This window comes from Nelumbo lutea, chromosome 6 (genome assembly GCF_056320005.1).
Source record: "Nelumbo lutea isolate HS-2025 chromosome 6, American lotus-T2T, whole genome shotgun sequence".
NCBI classification, from domain to species: Eukaryota; Viridiplantae; Streptophyta; class Magnoliopsida; order Proteales; family Nelumbonaceae; genus Nelumbo; species Nelumbo lutea.
In genome coordinates this window covers 7,105,991-7,121,670 of record NC_142689.1, presented here as the reverse complement: position 1 = coordinate 7,121,670, position 15,680 = coordinate 7,105,991, and the positions used below count along the sequence as shown (strand labels likewise).

At 38.8% G+C, this 15,680-nt stretch overlaps 1 protein-coding gene across 1 annotated transcript; it reads left to right on the top strand.

Annotated features, from left to right (window-relative positions):
* Nucleotides 1-252: 252 nt before the first annotated feature.
* LOC148847099 (homeobox-leucine zipper protein ATHB-15-like) lies at nt 253-12,518 on the top strand. Its single transcript, XM_088952169.1, has 18 exons — nt 253-2,228; nt 2,312-2,471; nt 2,626-2,726; nt 2,828-2,918; nt 3,175-3,270; nt 3,385-3,498; nt 3,604-3,687; nt 3,843-3,998; nt 4,126-4,200; nt 4,487-4,593; nt 4,685-4,877; nt 5,868-6,053; nt 6,320-6,400; nt 6,683-6,817; nt 7,020-7,345; nt 7,484-7,589; nt 10,158-10,307; nt 11,638-12,518. The coding sequence occupies exons 1-18, from the start codon at nt 2,014-2,016 to the stop codon at nt 11,782-11,784; spliced, it is 2,523 nt and encodes an 840-aa protein (XP_088808295.1). The 5' UTR covers nt 253-2,013; the 3' UTR covers nt 11,785-12,518.
* The last annotated feature ends 3,162 nt before the right edge of the window (nt 12,519-15,680 follow it).

Sequence of the window (15,680 nt, the reverse complement as noted above, 5' to 3'; positions counted from 1 at the left end):
AAAAGAAAGCCAGGGCACAAAGATGAAAGACAACCGCTCACACTTCACCATCTCTTTCTCTCTCATCGGTCCTACCCTCCTACTCACTCACTTTCCCATCATCATCATCATCTCATATCATGTTTGCATGTAATACATGCAGCATGCATGATGTTTATGTGTATGCATGTATGATGATGAAGGTATACGGAGATGCGATCATGACGAAGCCGCTGATGTTATAAAGCTTCTGTCTAGAAATAAGGAGAAACCGAGGCGCATGCAAAACCCTCATAATTCTGTCCTCTCTGACCCACGCAACCTATCCCATGCCCGGTGTTTTTTTAAGTTTCGGATTCCAACATTACGCATGAACCCTCTCCCTTCCTCCATGCCCTTACTTTTCTTTTAATTTACCACCTCCGCCACCGCCTTGTCTGGCATTCTGATTGTCTGGTTGATTGGGTATTTTGGGGATGATATTACGAGTAGGCAATTCGGCGATTCGGCTCCACTCGAACTCGATGCATTTAATGCAATTACCTTGATTTCCCGGGGGCAGTTTATTAACGACGAAGGTCATTTTCGTCCAATAATACCGTTTATAAGGTCTGCTCCATTTTTTTTCTTGCACAGCGGAGAGATTTAAGCCGAAGTTGTCGAACCACTGTAAGCGAACGGCAAGAGATGAAGGTGAGGGTTTCTGTCTAATATCTTTGGTTCTGTCCATGCTTTTCCTGCTGAAATTCCGAAGGAAAAGGAGAGCTTGAGCTTTAGGGAATCGCCATGGCTGAAATCTTTTATTAAGTCATGAATTTTCAGTTCGTTTCAGCAGGGAGGTCCAACACATAAAATCGGTCTTCCTAGTATTTACTCCTTGGCTGTTGTATTATTGTGCAGGGAAAGCCTTCTTTTCGTATTTTTAGGTCCTAGGAATTTAGGATGTTTCAAAGATTAGGAACCATATACTGAAGTCGGCGGTGGAACCCCTCGAAAAGATGAAGATCGCTTCTGCGGGTTCCCGCTCTTAGAAGAGTGTAAACAAGATCGTGAAACCGCTCGTACGAGCAAGGTTCCGTCGTTGATGCTGCTTTCGTGTCTGTTCTTTCTGTTTGCCTGAAGGAACAACGAAAGGAAGCTCGGATCTTGAGAAATCTCTGGTTCCAATTCTTATTTGAAGTTTTAAATGTCAAGAAAGTAGCGTTTCTGAACGCATTCTGCGGGGACAACCAAGTTCAGCTCGGTTCTGGGGTCACGAAGGGAATCCGAGCATCGACGCATTCGAATTGTCGACCCGTCGGAAAATAACTAACTTCAATCTCGAGGAATATCTGGTGTGAAAGTTCCTCCACTTCCCTCTTCCCTCTTGTTTATTTTGATTTTCTCGTTAGCTTCGGAAGACGGGAAGGAAAAAAAAAGATATTAGACGGAATGCTTTTTTCGACCTTGTTCTAACGAGGTTTAAAAGAGGAAGAGGATAGCGTATTATACAGTTTCAGGCTTGAGCGGTTGAGCCTGCGAGTCTCAACTTCTTCGGTGGATATAAAAGCCTCAGAGCCTAACACGGTTGTGAGAGGCTGGAGAGGAGTTCGTTTGAGGTGGTTTACCGCTCCGATCTCGAAAGATCTATTTTTTCTTGTGTTCACCGCTGCCTCATAGTGAAGAAAGAAGGACAACGACGTTTTAGTTTGGGGAACACCAACTGTATTTCTTATTTATTTTTGTTTCCCTTCGCCCGAGCGCTTCGAGATTGTTAGAGAAGAAGACTTGGAAGTTAGAGACTCTTTGAAGCATTTCCTTCTTCAATGTTTCCTTTGACTTCTGGAGGAGAGGTAAGTATTAAGCCGAGTGAGAACTTTGTATCAATGCCAGAGGAGCTTAAACCGCCAACCCCACCTCTTGCTTGCTGATTATTTGAATCTTGAGAGCGGTCGAGAATTGCTTCTTGTGGTCTCAGAGTCTCAATTCTTGCTAGTTGAGCACCTCAAACTAGTGGTTTGCTTCTGCTATTTTATCATCTTTAATTCTGAAGTTATGATGGCTGTTACGGCGTCCTGCAAGGATGGTAAAGGTGGAATGGAAAATGGAAAGTATGTCCGTTACACACCTGAGCAGGTCGAAGCGCTTGAAAGGCTCTATCATGAATGTCCAAAACCTAGTTCCATTCGTCGGCAACAGCTGATCCGAGAGTGCCCGATTCTCTCCAACATTGAGCCTAAGCAGATAAAAGTCTGGTTCCAGAATCGAAGGTATTATGAATTCTGCTTCTGAATTTTATGTCCATTACCAATTTATTAGTTTACATATAATACAAGCTGTTTTTCTTCTTCAGATGTAGAGAAAAGCAAAGAAAGGAGGCTTCGCGCCTCCAAGCTGTAAATAGGAAGCTGACGGCTATGAACAAGCTCTTAATGGAGGAGAACGACAGGTTGCAGAAGCAGGTTTCGCAGCTGGTGTATGAGAATGGTTACTTCCGCCAACAGACTCAGAGTGTAAGGAGTTGTATTGTTATACTTTCTTCTTTGCTTTTTGGTACTTGTTGTTCTTCATTCTATTTTAACGTTTATTAATTTGTAGCTTGTGAGCATGTTAAATTCATCCTTGTTTCCTGAAGTTGGGTTTTGAGTTTGATTTTTTGTCTTGCAGACGGCCCTTGCCACCACGGATACGAGTTGTGAATCAGTGGTGACCAGCGGCCAACACCATTTAACGCCTCAGCATCCGCCAAGGGACGCTAGTCCTGCAGGGTTAGTAAAATATTGTAAATTTTTATAGGTCCTCTATTCTCGTGCTTTGTGACGACCTTGTTGTTGTGTGGCTTCTAAGGTTTTGTTTGTATTTTCCCTAGACTTTTGTCCATTGCGGAGGAGACATTAACAGAGTTTCTTTCGAAGGCCACTGGAACTGCCGTGGAGTGGGTCCAAATGCCTGGGATGAAGGTTGCCTCTCTCTCTCTCTTTCTCTCTCTCTCTCTCTCTTTCTTGTCTATTTGTCAATGTGCCAATACTCAATTCTCCCTATTGGATAACATACATAGTTTTAAAATGAACGTATCTTCCCCAGGCTGATTTTGGTGTTTTACATAATACGTCTTCAATTTTTTGAAAAATCTAGGTGCTCTTAACTTCTTCTGGCATAATACACGATCACTTAAATATCTTGTTCCTTGCTAATTGTTTTTGTTTTTCTGTGCAGCCTGGTCCGGATTCCATTGGAATCGTTGCTATTTCTCATGGTTGCACTGGTGTGGCAGCACGAGCCTGTGGCCTGGTGGGCCTTGAGCCTACCAGGGTGAGTTCTTTTTTCAACTTTGTATTTTTTCGTTTCTTCCTCAATTGTTGCAATTCTCCTTAATTGTCAGTGGTTTTACTAATGAGAATGGTTTAATTCAATATGCTGCTTCAGGTTGCAGAAATCCTCAAAGATCGGCCTTCATGGTTCCGTGATTGCCGAGCTGTGGATGTCCTCAATGTGCTGCCCACTGGAAATGGTGGAACCATTGAGCTGCTCTATATGCAGGTAGGTGTTAATTGTTGGTGTAATACTCAAACACATGCATATGTTTCTTAGTTATGGTCCGTATCATAAACTTGTGTTGACTTATTTGTTTTTCATTTGGTTTAGCTGTATGCACCAACAACTTTGGCTCCTGCTCGTGACTTCTGGTTGTTGCGCTACACTTCTGTTTTGGAGGATGGTAGTCTTGTGGTATGTAGCTCCTGGATGGCCTTCATTGGGATTGCAGAAAAAACCTGCAGCCTTATAGCAGCATGTCTTCACTTTCTGTTTTCTCATTCTGATTCTTTTTTTATTTTTATTTTGGAGCTATTCTGATGATTACATATGTACTATGAAATGGTCAGGTCTGTGAAAGATCACTTAGCAACACTCAGGGCGGTCCGAGCATGCCTACAGTGCAAAATTTTGTGAGGGGAGAAATGCTACCAAGTGGGTATTTGATAAGACCATGTGAAGGGGGTGGATCAATAATACATATTGTTGATCATATGGATTTAGAGGTACATGAATTATCTGCTGTATTTTTGCTACAAGTTTTGTGATTGTGTTTTTCCCTTTTTGGGTTAAGAGATATGTATGTTCTACGAGTTAGCTGTTCATTACTTAGATTTTCATTTTGTGAACCAGCCATGGAGTGTACCTGAAGTGTTGCGCCCACTTTATGAATCATCAACTGTGCTTGCTCAAAAGACAACAATGGCGGTATGCCTATCACTTCCATTGTTTTTTTTTTTTAATCTTTATATAGGTTTTCAGTAACTGGACTGAAAAAACCAATTACTGGACATGTTGATTTGAAAAATCAAATTTGACCGTCCATTGTAACTTTTTTTTTTTCTCCTAAAAGGAACAAGTCACATCCTAATAGAGAAAATTTTTTCCGTTATCCAAAATTGCTAGGCATTGTTTGGTTAAGATGGTAGGTAGAGGTGGTAACGACTCAATATTAATATTTTATGTTTCTATTATTTTTTGCTGTTTCTATTAGGCTTTACGCCACCTGAGGCAAATTGCTCAAGAAGTTTCTCAGTCAACTGTCACTGGTTGGGGTAGAAGGCCAGCAGCTCTACGAGCGCTTAGCCAGAGACTTAGCAGGTCTGTATACTTAAATTAACTTTAAGATCAGTTAACTGTACTGGTTTGCAAATGTTTCAATTTTATAAACTTGATAAAATTTGTTTTGCAGGGGTTTCAACGAAGCTCTTAATGGTTTTACTGATGAGGGATGGTCCATGATGGGAAATGATGGCATGGATGATGTAACCATCCTTGTAAACTCCTCGCCTAGCAAAGTAATGGGTGTCAACCTTACCTTTGGTAGTGGATTTCCAGCTATGAACAATTCTGTCCTATGTGCAAAGGCATCCATGCTCTTACAGGTCAGAATTGTGGCTATTTACGCATTTGCTGTATTTGTTTGTGAACTTTTTTTGGGGTGATAATAGCATTGGGTGTTTTGCATGCATATTTTTGGCAATTCTGCTGGATTAAACATAAATTTTTATTAATTATTAAATATTGTTTATATGTTATCGATCTAGGAAGTTTGTTATTCTTTATTGGGTGTTAATTCTTAATAGATATTTCTGCTTTTTTCCCCTGGCTTATGATTTCGTTTTTATTAAAAATACACAACTTAAATTGTATTTCATGATGTTTTAATATTTTACATTTGATTTAAATAAATACTTAAGTGTACTCTTTATTTTTTTCCTATTTCAATTATATTTACTTTTGGTAGATATTCAATGCATAGTTTGAATCTCTTCCACTTTCAAGATTTTCTTCCCATTGTTACCATTGTTTAAGTGGGTACCTTTGTAAGTAAATCCTGAGCATTCTACTTGAAATGCAGCTTACTATTGGATGGAAAACCTTTAGTGAAAAGTTGAATGAAGAAACTTTAGGCTCAGTTTGGGAAGAGTGCAAATACAAGGTTTAAAAATACTGGATACAAGGTTATGCACTGAACATTTTTGTTTTTGCAGTCTGCCCAAATGGAGCCTTTGGTACTGATAAAGCAATTGGAAAACCTCTTCTCCCATTTTTTCTGCTTGAAACCAAAACTGGGTTTGCAATTTTAATATTTAAAGCATAAGCATAACCCATTGGAATATTTGAAAAATACAAGGACAATCCTGGGGAGTTGATATTCCAATGCAAAATTCATTTGATTTGTTAAGCAATTGGAAAACCTCTTCTCCCATTTTTTCTGCTTGAACCAAAACTGGGTTTGCAATTTTAATATTTAAAGCATAAGCATAACCCATTGGAATATTTGAAAAATATAAGGACAATCCTGGGAAGTTGATATTCCAATGGAAAATTCATTTGATTTGTTCTGCTTCTTCTTCATTGTTTCATTGCAGAATGTGCCTCCTGCGATACTTCTCAGGTTCCTGCGAGAGCACCGATCAGAATGGGCTGACAGTAATATTGATGCTTATTCAGCTGCTTCACTGAAAGCTGGCCCTTGTAGCTTACCAGGATCTCGTCTTGGAAGTTTTGGTGGCCAGGTTATTCTTCCATTGGCTCACACAATTGAGCATGAAGAGGCAAGTAATTTGCTTTGTCAGGATACTGTACACTAACCTGTTTTTTTAATGATTTTGATGTTACCTTGTATTAAACGTTGTTTTCCCAATGCAGTCTCCTGATTATTGTCAGGATTCTGTACACTAACAGCCATTTTCTTTGTCAGGATACTGTACATTAACACCTGTTTTTACTGATTTTGATGTTACCTTGTATTCAATATTGTTTTCCCAATGCAGTCTCCTGATTGTTGTGCATCTGACGTTATTGTTCTTGTTGTGTGCAGTTCTTGGAGGTAATTAAATTGGAAAGTATTGGACACTGTCAGGAGGATCCCATGATGCCAAGAGACATGTTTCTTTTGCAAGTAATCATTCTTTACTCCTTTTAATTCATGTGAATCTCTCATCTAAGAACCACTGGAGAATAAGCAACCAAAAATACTTCGGAAGAAACCACTCAGTTTTGCAACCATAAAATATAAAGGAATGTGAAGAACTATGAAACCACAATGTAAAGAAAATCTGAGTTTTATGTGTGTGTTTGAGGGAGAGAGCTTCTTTGTTATTTGGCTAATTGTATTAAAGTAACTTTTTTCTGTTATCAGTTTAAAACTGATTCTTTCATTTTTGCATTATTACTGCTGCAGCTGTGCAGTGGTGTTGATGAGAATGCTGTTGGCACTTGCGCTGAACTCATTTTTGCTCCCATTGATGCTTCTTTTGCTGATGATGCGCCCCTTCTACCTTCTGGTTTCCGGATTATTCCTCTTGACGCAGGGATGGTATGTCTTTAAGTAACTGGCTTATGACAGCCTTTTTTTCCCATTTAACTAAGCATATATGCAATCAGGACATTTTGATCATTAAAATTAGATGAGTTGTCTCTTGTATGCTTTTATTATGGAATTAGAGGCGGCATTATGTCATCTTTCTATGACTCTGTCCCTTTTTTGAGTTTGAATTGCATTTGTCAACACCATGCAGGATGCTTCAAGTCCAAATCGCACACTAGACCTTGCTTCTGCTCTTGAGGTTGGGACTGCTGGTAATAGAATATCTGGTGATTATTCTGGCAACACTGGAAACATGAGATCTGTGATGACAATAGCATTTCAATTTGCATTTGAGAGTCACTTGCAAGAAAATGTAGCATCCATGGCTCGACAATATGTTCGCAGCATTATATCTTCTGTTCAGAGAGTGGCTCTGGCACTTTCACCTTCTCGTCTCAGTTCTCATTCTGGGCTTCGGCCTCCACCAGGCACTCCTGAAGCACACACCCTTGCTCGTTGGATCTGCCATAGCTATAGGTCTGTTACATGAACTCATCATCATCAAAACATCCATAGTAGCAGTTGTTGGCATGTCTGCATTATGCTCAAATCGGAAATTGCTTTCATTTCTTGTTGTATTCAGTCATGTAAATCGATTGTCTACACTGTTGACAGGAACTTTTTGGGTGTGGAACTACTAAAACCCAGCAGTGAAGGAAGTGAATCCATTCTTAAAACTCTTTGGCATCACCAGGATGCTATCATGTGTTGCTCTTTGAAGGTGAGTGCTTGAATCTCTATTTTTCCACTGCAACATGGTTGTCGAAGAATATTTTCATATGTTCTGTGACTAAAGTATTTTCTTATTACTTGTACATCATTGTTTTTGACTATTCAATTTTCATACAAGTTTGGTTGCCTTATAGACATGATCTTGCATGTATTGAGATTTATTGTCTGCTCTGATTTGAGAGATGAATCTCTTTGCACTCGGTAACAATGATGTGCATTATTGCATTTCAAAAGACAAGTTTTCACCCCCTCTCCCCCCACCCTGAGGAAAGGTTTTGTGGATGGATTTTGAACTGAAGGTGTAGCATAAAGATTAATGTCACAAGGATGATATAACTACTGATGAGCTTGAAAGATTAGATATATATAGAAAAGATGACCAAATTGAAGATATAAACATGAGCATAGTTTTCAAGGTGCCAAGGTGAGGCTAGGCAACAGGGGGTGCCTTGTCGCCTAGGCGATGAATTTTTTCAAGTAAAACTCATGTATCCTACAGTAGTTTCCTAGGTTCCATAACAAAAAGGAATTAGTATATAAACATGAAAAATGGATATTTTAGTTTAGTAATGTCTTTTATAATTATAATCTCAAAAAATTAAGAATATAAAAGCATTTTATAACACAATTTACAAAACTGCTTAGCGATTAGACACCCACCTAGGCATCACCTTGAAACTATGAACATTGGTGTAAATACATATATTTCACCCTGCCTGGCTTAATTTGGCACAGGTTGTCTTATGGCTCAACTCCACTGGAATATGCTACTTAGAATTCTCACACAAATTTTGAAATATGATTGTGGCATTTATCAATATTATAACAAGATGTTACAAATTATAGGACTGCAATTCTCAAACGAAGTCTTCAAATAGAAGAAATTAAATAGGTTCCTAACTGCCAAGTAAAAGGACATGCACAAGCTAGCAGTTTTACTAAATTAGGGCCTTAACATAGAGCACTCCAAATCACTGTTGCATGGACACAGGAATCAGAATCTAATTTGTGATGACTCGAGTCAGCAAAATGAAGGAGTCATAAACATGTCTAGAGACGAGTACAAACTATTGAACACCATATTTTCTTGACTTTTAACATTATAAACCTATAGAATTTTTAAAAGGTTGTCTTTGTCACTTAATACCCTTTCATAGGGAAAATGGCAATCAATTTGTGCCATTACTTTTCATTTATGTCAAATAAGCAAGGGAGAAAAAAAAATCACATTAAAGTGTCACTCAAGAATCTCGGGAAGGTTAGAGTCTAATGTGTTTCTTACGCAGACACTTCATCCATTTGTGATGAGTGATCTATGTTTTCTAACTCTTGTACCCTTTTTAATTTCTACAATCTCATATTACAAATATAGAATTGCAGTATATCAAGCAATCTATTTTAGGAGGAATATGTAATATGTATAGGAAATATCACAGCTGGTATCTAATTATTTAGAAGAAACAAAGAATGCATCAAGGAAGCAGACTAAAAAATATGGTGTCTCAAGTAGAACATGAAAGAAAATGTGCAATGTGAATTGAGGTGTGACACCTGATATGTGTTCTAGAATGTAAGGCTTACTTGAGTGCCTGGGAGATAGTCAACACGGTAAGGATGTATTGCAACTGCTGAGTTGCTGTTGTTAACTTGTACTGTGGGAAATGTTGGACAAAGGATCAGACACCATAATGCAATAAAGAAATAAAAGCATGAAAACATGGTTTTTGTGGCTCAGCTGTGTGCCTATGTCCATTACTAAATTCTTCAAAATTACAGTTAGGTGTGCGATCTAGATGATCTAGTTCGTAATCCAAAATGTTTGATGAAACTTTTTTCTTACCCTAGGAAATACCTAAAATGAGGTTTCCACTTGAACTGGAAGCCATATGAGATGGCTTTTGAAGTTCTATGTTCAGGAGTCCATGATAGAATTTGATGCACAAGCATGATAAATCAAACATTGTAAACTTACAAAAGTGACAAATGTGCATGCGATTTTCAGCATCTGTCCTCATGAAATCTTCTGGAGCATAAAATGGCTAGACAAAGTCTGGGAAGCTCTGAGATTCCATAATATTGCTTTTGCCAGTAAGGAATTCCACAAATCTGCAATATTAGCATGGATTTGAATGACTCTATATGGTTATGGTTGTGCAGAACAAATTGACATGTATCAAGATTCGGAAATTTATCAAATATATAAGGATATATATTGGTAAATAGGAAATCAAGAGTAATGCAGGCCTGACACAGACAAGTAAAAAGTTGTTATTGGCAGATTATGTCGAACTTTGAGGGGAGGAATAAAATAATAAATAGAAAAAAAGTGAAAAAATTAAATTATGGAAACATGGATGATCTTGGTCCTCTTTTATTCCATTGCTTCTGTTCTTGAATGTAAAGACGGTATTTTGGTTAGCCATTGTTAGAATGTAAAGATGCATCACTAGATGTTTCAGAGTTTCAAATCTGCCATTGTTTATAACTGTGCTCTTTTTTTCTGTATTACCTTGACATTAAAGTTTATTTTATGATGTAATTTTTGCATTTTTTGTAGGCACTGCCAGTTTTTACCTTTGCAAATCAGGTAGGTCTGGACATGCTCGAGACAACCTTAGTTGCATTGCAAGACATTACTCTGGAGAAGATATTTGATGATCATGGACGAAAGACGCTCTGCTCAGAGTTCCCACAGATAATGCAGCAGGTTTTGTACTGCCCTTTGAACACTAAGCTTATTATTTTTGCTGTTGTTGTTCTTGAAGGGATTGTTTTAGAATTACATGTAGTTAGATGTTTGGACTTGGTTTGGTAAGAGTACAAATTCACATATCTACAGTGCAAATACATACAAAATAGTACAAAATACAAGGTTTTGCAGTCTACATATTTGTATTTATACTCTTTCCAAACTGAGCCTTAATATAGTTTAACAGCATAAGTTCATCATATAAAGGATTCATTGCTGGGATTTTATTAAGAAGCTAAAAAAGACTTTCTTCGTGAAATCCTTAGTCAATCTCACTTTGTTCTTGAGGACCCATTTTAGAGAAGTGCGTCCAGATGCTGCTGAAAACCAGCATGAAGTGACTTTGAATTCCCTTTACTACCAAGAGGGGATATATTTCATCATCACCAACTTGAACCAAATGGCTTGTTTTTTCTGATGCATTATTTGGTGTTCTTTAATGTTGTCTTATTTCACTTTGTTATCTTTTTTTTATCATCTTCACCTACTTGAACCAAATGCCTTCTTTTTTCTGATGCATTTTTGGCGTTCTTTAATGTTGTGGTAATGTTGTCTTATTTCACTTTGTTATCTTTTTTTTTTCATCTTCACCTACTTGAACCAAATGCCTTCTTTTTTCTGATGCATTTTTGGCGTTCTTTAATGTTGTGGAATCTTCTTGTTTCACTTTATTATTATTATTTTTGCAAACTAGACCTTCTCAATTTCCTACTTTTTTTTCTTACAAAATAGGATATTTCTAGTTTTTTAACGTGTCTTTTGTTATTTCCTCGATTGCTCAACATCCTATGCTTCTTCATAGGATGTTTTATTACTTCTTTTGGAAATTCGTCAATAATGTTCAAGGTATTGGTTGGTAATCTGAGTCTTACAAGGCACATTTCTCCTTGCATCTCCAATTCTGTGTACCTCCACTTCAATCTCTTTTTGTGGTTATCTCAGATCAACAAGCCATAACAACCAACCATTTGGGGTTTACACATCCTGCCCCACGTGTCATCAGTGCACTCTATCCCAGAGCAATATCTTCTGTCAAATTGTCGCCTTTAGATAATTCCTTAGTCCTTACTACTTCCATTCTGTTCTGTTTGGACTATCGCCCACCAACTGGATAACTTGGGTCAAATATATTATTGCATTTTTCTGTAGTGGTTGACCTTATGTGTGGTAGAGAATAATATATAGAATTCAAGTAAATGTGGGCAATCTATTTTTTCAGCATAGAAAATTGCTCTAAAATTTGATCTTTTAGTAGTTCACTGTTCTCTTCTATTTCGATTCATTGCAGGGGTTTGCATGCCTCCAAGGTGGTATTTGCCTATCAAGCATGGGCAGGCCAGTCTCCTACGAAAGAGCCGTAGCCTGGAAGGTGTTGAATGAAGAGGAAAACGCTCACTGCATATGCTTTTTGTTTGTTAACTGGTCTTTTGTCTGAGGTTCAACGTCCCAATCAGAGCATCGGACAGGAAGAACGAGTAAAAGAAAACAGAACTTCTTTTACTTTTCCTTTTGTTATCATCTCTCCCGCTTTTCCTTTCTGGAATGGAGACACTGGAATGCCTCATTAATGTTTAGTGAACCTCGGAGGTTAAATCTGGGCCCTACTTTTGTTATCATAGATTTTGAGATTGTGCTTGAATCTATTGGGTCATGTGCCTCTCTGCTTCGCTGCCTGTTCTGCGACTCGAGGTTCATCTGGGCGAAACCCGGATGGTTAGACATACGTATATGCTCACTCGTGGCCAATTTCTGTGATGTGGCAATCTCTCTCCTGCTTTGAGTGCGCTATAGTGTTTGCTGATTCCCGGGCCAAACCTCTCCCATATTCCTGTCATCTTTTGTAGCCCAACATTTCATTTGCGAGGTCATATATCTGAGCAGCTACATTAAAGGTTCTATCTGGTTGGATGAATGGAGCTTATGTGAAATGGAGGGATTCGAACAACAATGGGAGATTCCTAGAGGTTGGTCTACTCCAGCAACCCAACGGGTCGAACATTCATATTGTACCTTTCTGGTACTTGGGCTGTGCTTTGTTATCTGGGTTGCATAGCTGTAGGGTTTCCGTATGCAAGTTGTCCATGCACGATTGTCACAAGTTCTTTGATCAATCCAAACTTGGGTCGATGCTTTTACATTTCAGACGTAATTGCATATTTTCATTTTCAACCGACGTTGAGTTACTGGATTGTGTTTATGACGTTGAAGGTATAGTTTTCAATTCTCACAAGATTGTGTTTACACTTGACACCGTTCTTAAATCTTTTTTTCCAACCTGAGGCACGGGATCACTTGTTTCCTATAACTTTTTGGATATAAATATAATTCCAAGGTTTAATATCACTTGATTTCATCATTAATAAAGTTTATCCTTTCGCCGTAAAAACGTCACCGACCTCCCCTTGTCTTGAAGAATGTTTTTGACCTCTAGTCCTCTACCATCTTGGTCTTTGGTGAAATCCGTTGTGCCTGATGGCATTTGGCTTGGGTTAAAACCTGAAACCAGGTAGGTCCTTTGCCATGTATTTAGGTTTCCACCTTAACGTCTTTTCGTCCAATTGAAGGTGGTGTCGCATCATACATCTAGGGCTGGTGTTTAGCTTTCATTCCATTGTGCAGTGATAAAACATGAATAACTCGAGGTCGTGGTTCGTTCCAGACTTCGGATTCCTTGGCTGGAGCCTGGATCCATGGAGCATGATGGGGTCCCTTTCAGTCGAGTGAGAGGTGGTTCAAGCCTCACGGGTGCAAAGCTAAAACTTCTTTGAGTATTGCCAAATGCTAACCCCAATCACAGAACGCTTGGCAGGATAGTTATTTCGTCATATTGGGGCAAGGGCCTGGTCAGGCAGGGCCCTGATGGGAACTAAACCAGAGTTGAGATCATTACGTTGCAGAATTCAAAGTTCAGATGGCAGAGCAGACCGACACTGGAATCTACCCGCTCCAGACCTTGCATTCCGCGCTGGCATTGACGTTAATTGATGGGCGTAGTCTTGTAATAGCACCTCCTGGCTCCGGCAGCGTGCTTGGCAGCTGGTGTTTTGTGTTCTAGCTCAGGTGTTCTTTGTTGAGATGCGTGGTAGCCAGTGGCAATGGAATTGATGCTTGCCGAGCTGGTTCCCTCGTTTAATCTTAAACAGGAAAAGGAAAATTGCCAATCCCAAGGAAGAGAAATTAGGGTTATATAGCAGTCTCTTCTCTCTTGTGTGGTTGTTAATTTTTGCCAAGAGGATCTCGTAACATTCATTTGTAACACTGGAATAATATATATCTCAAGTGAAAAGTAGGGGTCAGAATCTGGTTCAGACCAACCAAGAACCAACCGTGCATCGTAATCATCTCATTTTAATGCAAGCGATAAATCTAATTATAGTTCTTAAAAGGGTGTTAACTTGGTAGATTCTCAAACTAGCAACAACAAAGAAAACTGGGTAGTTGATTTCAGTAATGGCTTAGCATCATTTCTAGTCCTGTGGTAGTATAGAGTTTTGAATGGTTGTTCCGTGGACAGTCTGTCCTAAGCTAGGATTCCTTAGTCCTTACCATGATGCATTTGCATAATAGACCAGTCCCAGAAAGGATACATCCATTGAATGATTCATCAGAGAATTTAATTCCATCACCATTACTCTATATGACTCAAGGCATATTGTACCAGTGCCTTCATATACAGCTCAAAAGCCCATAACACAGTCAGAACGTTTACTTAATTAACATGATTTCTTAGACCTTTAATTAGTCTAAGTTCTTCATTGCCCAGATACTCAAAGATACCTGGGGAAATTTAGTTTCAGTGGTGTAAAAGGCAAATACAAGATACCCGTGAGGTTAGGTGAGGGCAGGGATCTTGAAAGCCGACACCACAAAACCTATAATATATTATTGTGAAAGAGAAAAATCATAGTTCTACTTCTACCAAATTCATGAATAACAGGGAAAAATGTTAAGTTTGACTCTCAGAAGTTGTAGTTATTAACATGCCCGTAGAAAAGAAATGCTTTTGCAGTAATACTCGCATGTTTTATAATTGTCCCTCTATTTCTGTTAGCCTTGTCTTTGTACCTAATTACTTCACTTCGTACCCTTTGCATGAAAATTCAAATTTACGGTTCTTGATTAAGCATTGGAAATATATGGGTAAAATCTTCTCAATTAATTGCTACATCTAGAGTTCCAATTAGTACAATAGTACTGCCTTTTGTTTCCTTGACTGCGAGAAATTTCCAATAGCACACTGATTGAAAGTTATTCTGTTACAGCAGAAGTTATTGGATCAATCACCCTCTATCAATTTCAATTTAAGCTTGTCCATCCCTTGATGATCAGGGAATGTATGTGTAGTCAAATTCAAATATAACTCTATGTGGTTATAGCAATTCAAACACTCACTTTGACCCCATATTACCAGCATATGTTGACACTTAAGTCACTAATAACCAGTAATCCCAAGCTAATATGTTCTTTGTTTTCACTTCAGTGGTAGACACAGCTCACAAGTCAGTGTCTTGTGGCAGCCTACCATTGGATAGAATGTTTCTAAATTTGGACCGGAATTTTGTAACAGGCTAACAAATGAACAAAATATATAAAAGCTGTTTAGGCTGAACTAGGAACAGTGTCAAATAGTGAAGGTCACAATAGTAGGTAATGAGATAATGAACTGGATCGGTGATGAACCAACTGTCCCTAGTATATTTATATTAACGAAGTTGTGTATGTACAAGGAGTTTTCTCCTATCATGGAAACTTCAGGGATAAGAAGATAAGAAGAGCTACATGATAAGAATTACATGAGAGAGCTACATGATAAAAGCTCCATGTGCATATCGATCAAGCACATGGAGCTTGTTATGTAGAGCTGTAAATTGTGCGCCACCAAATCACGAAGAAAGTGGAAGTCAAGTTCGACATGGCGAGTATGTGCCTGAAATGCAGGATTGGCCGCGAGATAAGTGGCTTCAATTTTATCACACCAAATGGTGGGGGGTTCAGGGAGGATGATACCGAGATCCCAGAGAAGAGATGCTAGCCAAAGTACTTCGGTGGCCACCATGGCACATGCTCAAAACTTAGACTCTGTTGGAGAATGTGACAGTGGCCTATTTACGAGAGCTCCACGCAACCAAGTTGTTTCCCAAGTAGATAGCAAAACCATCGGTGGAACAACGATCATCGGGACAGCCAGGCCATTCAGCATCTGAGTACACTTGAAGTGCAGAGACAAAGCCTTGGAATAAACACAAGCCATGAGAGATGGTATGTTTGAGATAGCAGAGTATCCATTTAACTGCAACCCAATGCACCTGTGGGAGATTGTAAGAACTAAGA